This window comes from Tupaia chinensis, unplaced genomic scaffold (assembly GCF_000334495.1).
Source record: "Tupaia chinensis unplaced genomic scaffold, TupChi_1.0 Scaffold000077_1, whole genome shotgun sequence".
NCBI lineage: Eukaryota > Metazoa > Chordata > Mammalia > Scandentia > Tupaiidae > Tupaia > Tupaia belangeri.
Window position 1 is genome coordinate 1502148 of NW_006159538.1, and position 12202 is coordinate 1514349.

General features: G+C 38.7%; 1 protein-coding gene and 1 long non-coding RNA gene across 4 annotated transcripts in view; one reads left to right on the forward strand and one right to left on the reverse strand.

Moving 5' to 3' along the window:
* The window catches only part of PIK3C2A (phosphatidylinositol-4-phosphate 3-kinase catalytic subunit type 2 alpha), a 170632-nt gene that overhangs the window by 119448 nt on the left and 38982 nt on the right, over positions 1 to 12202 (forward strand). For all 3 annotated transcript variants that reach the window (XM_027768591.1, XM_006142496.3, XM_014584597.2), the window contains 4 exons: positions 2594 to 2716; positions 4076 to 4243; positions 8121 to 8232; positions 8633 to 8778. In XM_027768591.1, coding sequence (XP_027624392.1) covers positions 2594 to 2716; positions 4076 to 4243; positions 8121 to 8232; positions 8633 to 8778 — 549 coding nt within the window. The remainder of the gene's footprint in view (positions 1 to 2593; positions 2717 to 4075; positions 4244 to 8120; positions 8233 to 8632; positions 8779 to 12202) is intronic.
* Positions 2738 to 5697, reverse strand: LOC102494012 (uncharacterized). The gene is made up of 3 exons (XR_333669.2): positions 5681 to 5697; positions 4225 to 4303; positions 2738 to 2865 (listed from the first exon to the last, which is right to left on the reverse strand). It is a non-coding gene; the product is annotated as an uncharacterized LOC102494012 (long non-coding RNA).

Here is a 12202-nt window from a genome sequence, read left to right on the forward strand (position 1 = left end):
CAAGGTAACAGAAAACCTACCTTCCTGAAACTTGTATTTAAATGAGTACTACTGGCCCAGCTCTGTGGCTTAGCGGTTACAGGAGCTAGGTTCCACATGGCCACACATGCAGCTCAAATCCTAGACCTAGCAGCTTGAAATACATGCTGGATGCATATGCATGCATGCCCCAAACCCTGACAGGCTGACAGAATGGAGGAGAATGGGTTGCAGCATGACCATGCCACATTAAGGACCACTTTTTTCTCTTTCTCTTTCTCTGTTTGGCAAGCTCATGCACTCTCTGGCAAATTTTTGAAGAAAATAAATAAATGGGACCAGCTGATAGCATGGTGGTTGAGACAGCAGGGTCCTATATAACTGATTGTGTGGTTCAAGTCCCAGACCTGGCAGCTTGGGAAACACTCTGAGCATACATTCATGCTTGCCCAAAATCCTGAAAGGAGAAATAGAGGAAAAGATATAGTAGCATGACCATCCCCTAGAAGGGATGCTTTCTCTCCCGACTTCCTTCCTGCCTGGGCCTCTCTGCAGTGAGTACACATGCCCTCTAGCAAAATTTTAAATAAATAAGTAGGTATTACCTTTTTTGGAAGGTATTTCATTCTATTCAGTAATTACAAGATAGTACCTTCTACATTTTCTCCACGCACACATGCACATGTATTCATACCTATTTGCAGACAACATTCACATACATATACACAGGTAAATTATGGAACACTATTGAGGAGAACAAATGCCCACCAGCAAAAGATAGCACAGACCACAGTAATATTAAGATAGAAAGTAAGTTAGGACCAGCAGTTAGCGTAATGACTGTGTTGCTGGACTCATGTAGTTGACCGCAGTTCGAGTCCCAGACCCTGTGGCTTAAACTCACACCAGGTGCTTGTGTGTGCATGCCTAAGATCGCAAGAGGAGAATGGAAGAGAAGGGAGTATGGGGTGGCCATCCCCCCTGGGGAGTGATTTCTCACTTTCTCTCTCTGTGTCTCTCTGTCTGTCTTTCTACCAAGCACACACGCCCTATAGCAAAAACCTCTCCAAAAAAAAAGATAGAAAGTTAATGAAATGATGATGTAATTAGGGGGAAGTGGAATGAAGTTGAGGAAAGTAAGCAGAAAGTTTTTTGTTTTTGTTTTTGTTTTTTGAGAGATTTTTTTTCTGTAAGATGTGTGCACTCACCAGAGAGACAGAAAGTGAGAACCACCCCCTCCAAGTGGAGATGGCCACAGTGCAACCCTTTCTCCCCTCCTTCATTTTTTCTACTCTCGGTATCTTGAGCATGCACACACACACACCCAGCGTGAGTTTTAAGTCTCTGGGTCTAGGACTTGAGCTGCAGTTGACCATGTAGGAGTCCAGTGACGTAACCATTACACCATCTGCTGGTTCCAAGTAATCAATAAGTTTAGGGTGTTATTTTTTTAAGCTAGTGAAACAGATCATATATATGAACAAAATGGTTAACATGAAGCCTAGTAGTAAGTTAGAATATGAATAAGATGCTGTTTTGGGACCAGCAGTTGGTGTGGTGGTTAAAGCGCTGGACACTCACTCCCACATGGGTGACCGTGGTTTGGGTCCCAGACCTGTGGCTTGCTTTCTCACTTTCCCTCTCTGTCTCTCTCTGTGTCTCTTTCTGGTCAAATTAAAGTAAATGAATGAATAAATAAAATTAATTCTTTTAAAAAAAATACAGTTTCATTGAACCCAAGACTTCTGCCTTACAAGATTGCCTGACAGTATCTAACCAGCTCTTTACTTAACCACAATTAGGGGTTAAGGTACTGCTGTCTCGTGGGACAATACAAAAATATATGTCCCCATGGGGAGAAGTGTCCTAATAGACTAGAAAGACTTGGCTTGGGACCAGCAGTTGGTATAATGGCTATGTCGCTGGACTCCCATGTAGTTGACCATGGTTCAAGTCCTGGACCCGGTGGCTTAAACTCACGCCAGGTGCGTGTGCGTGTGTGCCCGAGATCCCGAGAGGAGAATGGAGAAGGGATTGCGGCGTGACCATCCCCCCAGGGGGTGATTTCTCACTTTCTATCTCTCTGTCTCTCTCTGTCTTTCTGGCGAGCTCACGTGCCCTATAGCAAACACCTCTCAAAAAAAAAAAAAAAAAAAAAGAAAAAGACTTGGGTTAATGCCATGTTTGCCCCATGCACTATTAATGTACTCAGCTGACTCTATTTCAGTGCCTTCGTAAACAAAAATGGCACCTAGGGACGGTGATGTTTGGACTTTACTCCAGAATTTATCTAGAAATGAATAAATACATTATTCAATGTCATTCAAATAAAATCTAAAGCTAGTGACTAAATGAGTACAAAATTGAAATAAATTCTCTCATTATGGTACCCCTTTAGACTGCCACCTAGGGATACATGTCCCCTCTTGACTCCTTTCTTCTTTATGTTAGAATGGGCAATGGTTAAATTTCAGATAGATTTCTAAAAATTAAAATTAATGGTACCAAATTATTTTCAGATATTAGTCATTTTTGGGGAAGAATTGTTAATGTATTTATATTCATTAATTTGTATTATCAAGGTAGAAGTCAAATTAAACTCTTCTTTTCTCAGTTATGAAAAATACTACTTGGTGTGCTCCCTGTCTCACAATGGAAAGGATCTTTTTAAACCAATTCAGTCAAAGAAGGTTGGCACTTATAAGAATTTCTTCTATCTTATTAAATGGGATGAACTGTAAGTAAAATTTTTGGCTTTTTATTCATTTTCACTGTGCCCTGTTCTTTATTTTTTTTCAATGTATGCATCCCAGCATTAATTTTTATTACCATTTCCATTGAAGTTCATTATGTTCTTACTGATGTCTTTAGGTCTCTTCTATGATTCTATAAAATAAAGTGAAATTCTCATTAAAAATCTGAAATACTCTTTTAAATCCAAAAATTATTAAATTACAAAAACCTGCTCTTACTTTTTCCTAGACTTTGTCAATTTAAAGACAGGAATTTACATAGAATTCACAAAAGATGATGTTTTATAACGTTGTTTATTTTAGTATGTATTCCGTAATGGTATATGAGAATCTCGGCTCTTGATTAACAGGATAACCAAAAAAGAGTTATCTTAAATCCATGTACAAGATGGTGTTTTTCTAAATAATCATTTTTAAACTAAGGGGACTCTCATTATTTAGGCAAATCAGCAGTTGCGGAATCTTTTACTGTTTATTCCACATTTATTAAATGATTTCCTGTTTTTTATTTTTCAAATTACAGAAATGTTATACGTTTATGAAAGTAGTCAAGTAATAAAAAAAATGCATATAGATTAGAAAGTGTCACCCTATTTTCAACAGTTATCACCATACAGTGACCTAGCATGTTCTTTTAAACTTTAGAAAAAATGCATTAGTAAACATCTTGCATGTCTGTTTGTGCGTACATGTGCATACTTAAATTACAAAACAAAAGTGCTCATAAACAGCAATCTAGTGGGCCAGCAAGTGGCATAGTGGTTAAGGTGCTGGACTCCCACATGTCTGGCTGCGGTTTGAGTCCCAGACCTGGCAGCTCCTAACTCAAACTGGACATGTTTGTGTGCCTAAAATCCTGAGAGGAGAATGGAGGCGAAGGGATTGCAGCATGGTTATCCCTCTGGGAGTGATTCCTTGCTGTCTCTCTCTCTCTCTTTGTCTCTCCAGCGAGTGCACACACCCTATAGCAAAAAAACTAAAAAACAAAAACAAACAAACAAAAAAAACACCCACAAAACCAACTATCTAGTTTTTCCTGAAGGAAATCGAAATGACTAATAGTATTTTGCCTGGAAATTAGTACTGTAAATCTTAAGTAAAGTCACTTAGAAACTTTTAAAGAAAGAAACCTTATATTTTGAAATTTTATACTGTTAATAAAATTTGTTCAAGGTTTTTAACAATATGAGTTAGTCATTCTTACTACTAAACTAAAGTTTACTCAGTATTAAAGATTACTAGATAAAATAAGTCAAATACCTAAAATTATCAGTCTCCTTAAAGGGTTGAACTTCACATTCAATCTAATTTGCTCTTTCTATTAATACATTTTTCCCCCATAGAATCATTTTTCCCATCCAGATATCACAATTGCCATTAGAATCACTTCTTCATCTTACTCTTTTTGGAATTTTAAATCAGAGCAGTGGAAGTTCCCCTGATTCTAATAAGCAGAGAAAGGGGCCAGAAGCTTTGGGCAAAGTTTCCTTACCTCTTTTTGACTTTAAACGGTAAGTATTACTGAATGTTGATGATGAGTTACTGTAGACACATCTGCACGTCAGAATTGGCTGGAGGAGAGAATGGGAATAGTGACATACATTAGCCAGTGGTCTGCCTCAGTGTTTCCATTGTGATAAATGGAGGTCAGTTCAGAGACATAGATCAGAGGAAACTCAAGTTCTGCTGTAGTTTGAACTTACCTCGGGGTGGGTATGCAGAGGACTGTTTCCCCTCAGTGGTCCAGGGGAAAGCCAGTGGCCAAGGGTTCTTTTACCGTCAGTCACGTTAAGTCCTATATTATGACCTAATACTATGGTCTTACAAGTTCCCTTGATATTAATGAAAGATCTCCATTTTCCCTTTTTATTCCTTTCCTACTGTTCTCCAGCTTCAGAGTTTACATATTTTTTCCTTCCTGAATTCTCTTTATCTGACTCCTCCGTCCCTGATTATTGGTAACATCGGGGCCAGCAGGTGACATAGTGGTTAAGGTGCTGGACTCCCATGTGGCCGATGATGGTCTGAGTCTCAGATCTTGTGGCTTGAAACTCACATGAGTGTGTGCATGTGGGGACCAGAAGTTAGCATAATGGCTGTGTCGTTGGACTCCCACATAGTTGACTACAGTTTGAGTCCCAGACCCAGTGGCTTAAACTCATGCCGGGTGCATGTGCTTGTATGCCCAAGATCCCAAGAGGAGAATGAAGGAGAAGGGATTGCGGCGTGGCCATCCCCCCAGGGGTTGATTTCTCGCTTTCTGTCTCTCTGTCTCTCTCTTTCTGGTGAGCGCATGCACCCTGTAGCAAAAGCGTCTCCCCCCCCCAAAAAAAAAATAAAAATGTGTACACGTGTCTCCGAAATCCTGAGAGGAGAATGGAGGAGAGGGATTGTGGTATAGTCATCCCTCCTGGGGGGTGATTTCTCACTAGAGAAAGTGAGAGAGAACTGTCTCTGGTGAGTGTACACACCCTATAGCAAATAGCTCTCTCTTAAAAACAAAACAAAACTTAATGTCACCGAGAGAGAGAAACCAAACACAATGTGTGCCTCTTTATTTGATGGATTAGGAAGGAGTGTATAATACCACCTATACAATATTAAGTATTCGTGCCAAAGAACTAAATGTGAATCAGATCAGGCCTCTAGATCTAATTGCTACTTTACAGAAAATATAAAAGGACATATTAGAAGACACTAGAGGAAATGTGATCAGCAAAATTTAGGATATAAAGTTATATCAAACAAAAGATCTGTGTCTTCAAATAAATGGCAAGGGAAAAAGAAGAGAGGAACATACAGATTAAAAAAAAAGAGTTGGCAAACTTTTCCTGTTAACGGTGCCGTATAGACACCGTATTTTAGGCTTTACAACCCGCAGAGGAGCTGCTGTTCTTACAGAAGCATCAATGAATGGGCATGTCTGTGTGTAACAGAAGTTTACTTACAGAACCACGTAGCAGGATGGAATTTTTCTGACCCTGAATTAAAAGATGTTTAAAAAGACGTATTAGCCAAACACAAGTGTTAGACCTTACTTGGATCCTGTTTCAGATGAACCAGCTGGTAAAAAACCAAACATTTATGAGATAATCACAGAAGTCTGAATACTGACTAGATATTTTATGATCTTAGATAATTATCATTAATTATTTTAGGGGGAATAATGGTATTATACTTTTTAAAAATAATTTATTTAATATTGTTTATTTATCCATTTATTTTATTTCGACCAGAGAGAGACAGACAGTAAGAGAGAGAGAGGGAAAGTGAGAAAGCAAGCCACCAGATTCGGGACTCGAACCATGGTCAGCCATGTGGGAGCTTCCAACACCTTAACCACCACGCCACCTGCTGGCCTCGGTATTGTACTTATTTTTAAAGGAAAGAAACAATATTTATTGTTCCGAGACAAATAACCATATTTATAAATGAAATAATATGATCAGGATTTACCTCTAGTGGGGGTGGTGATGGTTCTTAGAAATCAGATTATGGAACCAGCAGTTAGTGTAATGGCTATGTCACTGGACTCCCACGTAGTCGACCACAGTTCGCGTCCCGGACCCAGTGGCTTAAACTCACACCGGGCGTGTGTGCATGCGTGCCCAAGATCCCGAGAGGAGAATGGAGGAGAAGGGATTATGGCATGGCCATCCACCTGGGGGGGTGATTTCTCGCTTTCTATCTCTATGTCTCTGTCTGTCTCTGTTGTCTGGTGAGCGCACGCCCCTGTAGCAAAAAAAAAAGAAAAAAAAGAAAAAAGAAAGAAAAAAAGAAATGATAGATTATATTGGGCCAGTTGTTGGCTATAACATGGCTGATGGCATGGTCCAACTACTGGACCCAGTGGCTTGAAAAACAATGCCAGGTGTGCACAGGTACCCAAAATCCCTAAAGGAGGGAGAAATGGAAGGAAAGAGATTGCAGTAAGACCATCTCCATTGGAGGTGCTTTTTCACTTTCCCTTTCTGTTTCTCTCCTGTGAGCACACGTGTCTTCTGGCAAACTAACATACATACTCACATGTGCATACATACATAAAAATAAATTTCAAAATGGAGATTAGAAAAAGAAATGACAGATTATAATGTATCAGAGATACAAAGTCTGTTAATTTGTCAAAAGAAAATGTTAAGACTAGTTTTAGAAAAGATTTTGCTGTTTTAATAAAATAAAGATTTGATGAAAGTTTATAGTTTCTTGCTTTTATATATCTTGTGATTTTTCAGAAATTTCTTTGCATAAAGAGACAGTAATATTGGGACCAGCAGATGGCATAGCAGTTACATCGCTGAACTCCCACATGACTGATTGTGGTTTAAGTCCCAGACCCGGTGGCTTGACACTCACGCCGGGCATGTGTGCTTGTGTGCCCAAGATCCTAGGAGGAGAAGGGATTGTGGCACTGCCATCCTCCCTGGGGTGTATTTCTCATTTTCTGTTTCTCTGTCTCTCTCGCAAGTACATTTGCCCTATAACAAAAATCTTTCTCTAAAAAGAAAAGATTCAGTAATATTTTTGAATAAATATTTTAATGTAAGTAGACCCTTAGACAATAATCTAGGGCAGGGGTCAGCATACTTGAACTCACTGTTTCTATAATTACTGTCTTTAAAACATAGCACACCTACAGGGCCAGCATGTGGATTGGTGTGTTAAGGGGCTGGACTCCCAGCAGACTTTTTTAAAAAAAATAAATAAGATAATTAAAAAAAAAAAACATAGCACATTTATGTATGTATGTATGTATTGTTCCTGACTATGTCACATTACAACAGCAGCATTGAGAATTTGCAAAAGAGAATGAATGGCCTACAAAGTCCAGAATATTTGGTATCTGGCCCTTAACAGAAGATGTTTGCTGACTCTTGGTTGAGGGCACAGAGAGAACTTATTGCATGATTGATGCTTTGTCCCAAACTGGGTACAATACTTGTATTTTTGGCCCATGATTTTGTTCTGATAATAAAAGTAAGAAAGGAGTTCTGTAATACAAACTGCCACTTTAAGATACTTTACTTTGTAGAAAATCTTTAAAGACTGCTCTTCATCTTCCTATTTATAGGTGTTTTCAGGACAGGTGACTCTGAGTCTTTACCTTTCTTATAGTCTGTCCTCAGCACCTTTTCTCAAAAGATACATTCATTCATTCTCCCTCCCTCTTTTTCCACCTCATACTTCAGTATGTTTACTTAGTCCACATAGGGAGTCATTCCTTCTCATGTTTTCAAAGATGATTTTTTTTCCCCTAAGTTTGGTGGAAGGAATGCTAACATTTCAAATTCGTTACTATGTGTTGTGAGTTGTGAATGAAATAAAATGAATTTTGCACTATTCTTTTTTAAATGAAATAAAAATTACAGTATTATTTTTACTTTCATGAAGGTTTTTAACATGCGGAACCAAACTTCTGTATCTTTGGACTTCATCACATACAAATTCTATTCCTGGAACACTTCCCAGAAAAGGCTATGTCATGGAAAGAATAGTGCTACAGGTAATGGTACTTCTTGACATATGAAGAGGTTTAAATTGAAATTTCTTTATAAAAAGTTTGTGTATACTATAATTTGGGTTGTTATTAAAGTAGCCAATTATTTTAGTCTCAAGATCTATCTTCAATTTAAATGTCAATAAGTCATTCCCTATTTCTGAGAAATAATAAAACATGCACTGTACCCATCACAAGAAATACACACACCCACACACACTCACACATACACGCCATTACGAAATATCTGCAATGATAATTACTTTCAACAAAAAGACAAGAACAAATTTAATATTTAAATTAAATCCACCCTGATTGCTAATAAAAATTGGTTTTCTTAAAGACAAAGAAGTTATGTGGCAAATACGTAGACTATAATTTGATCAACTTCTGTTAAACTTTTAAGGTTGATTTTCCTTCTCCTACATTTGATATTATTTATACGACTCCTCAAGTTGACAGAAGCATTATACAGCAACATAACTTAGAAACACTGGAGACTGATGTAAGAGAGAAACTTCTTGATATTCTTAACAGAGATTCATCCCTTGGGTATGTGCCATTTATTTTATTTTGCCTGGTTATCTTCTATAATGTAAAGCTGTGTTAATTAAATGCATTAATTTAGTTCATGATTCAGTTCATGATTTCAAAATGCTCTCGGGCTTGCATGATAGCTCAGCAATAAAGGAAGCCAGATCTCACAAGGTCAACCATGGTTCAAATCCTGGCCCTGGTGACTTGCAAAACATGCTGGGCACTTAGCATGTGAGCTCAAAATCCTAACAGAATGGACCAGTGGAGGAGGAGGCATCATGGCATGACTACTCCTTTGGGGAGTGCTTTATTCTTCTCTTTCTCTCTGTCTTTCTGATAAGTACATGTTTCCTCTGGCAGTTTAAAAAAGAAAAAGAAAAAATATGCCCTTTATGTGGAAACTTTTCTATTTAACTTATCTTTTAAATTATATAAAAATAGAAACTGGCAGTGGTGTGGTGGTTAAGGTGCTAGACTCCCACGTGGCCAACCACGGTTCAAGTCCTGACCTGGTGGCTTGCTTTTTCACTTTCTTTCTCTGTCTCTCTGGTCAAATTAAAATAGTAATAATAAATGAAGTTGAACAAATGATTCTTTTAAAAAAAGTATGTAAAAGTATAAAATTATAGTGGGACCAGCAGTTAGCATAATGGCTATGTCGCTGAACTCTCACATGGTCGACTGTGGTTCAAGTCCCAGACCTGGTGGCTTAAACTCACGCTGGGCGTGTGTGCGTGCGTACCCAAGGTCCCAAGAGGAGAATGGAGGAGAAGGGATTGCGGCATGGCCACCCCTCCTGGGGCAGTGGTTCTTGTTTTCTATCTCCTTGTCTCTCTCTGTCTTTTTGGCGAATGCATGCGCCCTATAGCAAAAACCTCTCCAAAAAAAAAAGAGTACTAAAAAAAAAGTATAAAATTATAGCAAGACTATATAACTGCATAAAAAAATTTATACAAGTCAAACTTTAGGTTTTTGCTACAGGGGACATGTGTTCACTGGAGAGACACAGAGAGAGGGAAAGTGAGAAATCACCCTCTGGGGAGGATGGCCATGTCACAATCCCTTCTCTTCCATTGTCCTCTTGGAATTTTGGGCATGCATGCACATGCACCTGCACCTGGAGTGATCTTCTAGTTGCTGGGTCTAGGACTCAAACCACAGTAAGCCATATGGGAATTCAGCAACTAATCACCACAGCAAACTTTTTTTTTTTAATTTTGGTATAGAGCACATGCACTTTTCAGAGAGAGAGAGAGAGCGAGCGAGAGCGAGCAAGAAAATGAGAAAGTGCTTCCCAGGTGGGATGGGCAGTGGCCATGCTGCAATCTCTTTTCCTCTCTGAATTTTGGGCATGCATAGTCACATGCTTGGCATGTGTCTCGAGCCACCTGGTCTGGAACTCAAACCAAAGAATCAGCCATGTGAAATCTAGCTGCCTTCACTACTATGCCACCAGCAGACCCCAAGTCAAAAAGTTTTACTTGATCAAAAGACAAACACTGAGACTATCAGATGGCATAGTGGTTATGTCATTTGACTCCCACTTAGTCAACTATGATTCAAGTCGTGGACCTGGTGGTTTAAAACTCACACCAGGTGCACATGTCCAAGATCCTGAGAGGAGAATGGAGGAGAAGGGATTACAGCATGGCCATCCCCCTGGGGGTGATTTTTTGCTTTCTGTCTCTCTGGCGAGTGCACACAAAAGCTCTCTCTTTAGCAAAAATCTCTCTCTTTAAAAAAAAAAAGACAAACAGTACACTGGGAACTATAATTACAATAAACATCAATAGGTTAAATTCTTTAATCTATTAAAAAAACTTTCATAGCAAAATGATAAAAATCAAAACTCAATAGCATAGGAGATAAATGAGGAGTTCTTAGGTAAAGAAATAGTGTCTTTTAAACATCTGAAAGGATGTTCAGCATCAGTAATTAAGGAAATGTAAATTAATATCAGACACTATTTCACATGTATCAGAGTGGCAAAAATGAAAAATCCTTATGATAGGGACCAGCAGTTAGCGTAATGGCTATGTCGCTGGACTCCCACATAGTCAACCGCGGTTTGAGTCCTGGACCCGGTGGCTTAAACTCACGCCGGGCGTGTGTGCGTGTGTGCCCAAGATCCCAAGAGGAGAATGGAGGAGAAGGGATTGCAGCGTGGCCATCCCCCCTGGGGGGTGATTTCTTGCTTTCTGTCTCTCTCTGTCTGGTGAGCACATGCGCCCTATAGCAAAAACCTCTTCCCCACCCCCCCAAAAAAAATCCTTATGATATAAATGCTAAGGATTAAAACAAGGGAATTATACATAAATTTTAAATATGAATTTTTAAAAAGTGAAGTTTGTTAATGAAGAAATACAAATAATGGGGCCAGCAGGTGTCATAATGGTTAAGGCACTGGGCTCCCACATGATCAACTGCCATTTGAGTTGCAGACCTGGTGGCTTGAAAATCACACCAGGCATGTGTGTGCGCATGCCCAAAATCCTGAGAGGAGAATAGAGGGGGGAAAAATTACAGTGTGGACATCTCCCCTCGGGGATGATTTCATTTTTCTTCTTTTTGCCTCTCTCTAGTGAGCACACATGCCCTATGACACCAAAAAAAAAAAAAGAAAAAGAAGGAAAGAAATGTAAATAAAAAATAAGATACTATTTTGGGGGACTTAAGGGAAGCCAAATCCCAAATGGTCAGCTGTGATTTGAGTCCCAGCCCCAGCAGCTTGAAAAACATGCTAGGTGCATATGTACATGCCCCAAATCCTGAAAGGATGGATAAATAGGGAGAGAAGTGATTGTATGGTTCATGGCAGGGTGCTTTTCTCTCTGTTCCTTTCTGTCTCTCTGATGAGTGCATGGACCCTCTGGCAATTTAAAGGAAAAAAGATAAAGAAAAAAAGGATCTATATACACCTATATGCATCCTCTATATGGATAGACAATCTCTGGAGGAATACACAGCTTAGGTGGTTGTCTCTGGGGTGGAACATTGGAAGGAGTGAAACTTCATTAAACCTTCTGTGATATTTGAATTCTTTTAGTATTCCTAATGAAATTATTATCTTTCACTTACACGTACTATATATAAGAAAGTAAATGGATGGTTGGTAGTAAAATGGTAAAACAGTTTATTCACATGAACATCTATCATTAAGCTTAAAACAATTAGAATCTTCAAAACATGTCCTTTCCATTTTGCATTATTTCTCAATTGAATTGTATAACCTACTTTTAAATTTTTATAGTAGTATTTGGTTTATGCATGGCATTTGATTTTACATGGATGAAATTCTTGTTATCTTTTAGGAAGGGATTTGCTCACCAATTCTAATTTTCAGTGCTTATGTCTGGCCAGACTTCATTAAATTTTATTGTACTGAATTACTTTTTTTTTTTTTTTTTTTTAAGTTTTTGCTATGGGGCTTTGTGCCTTA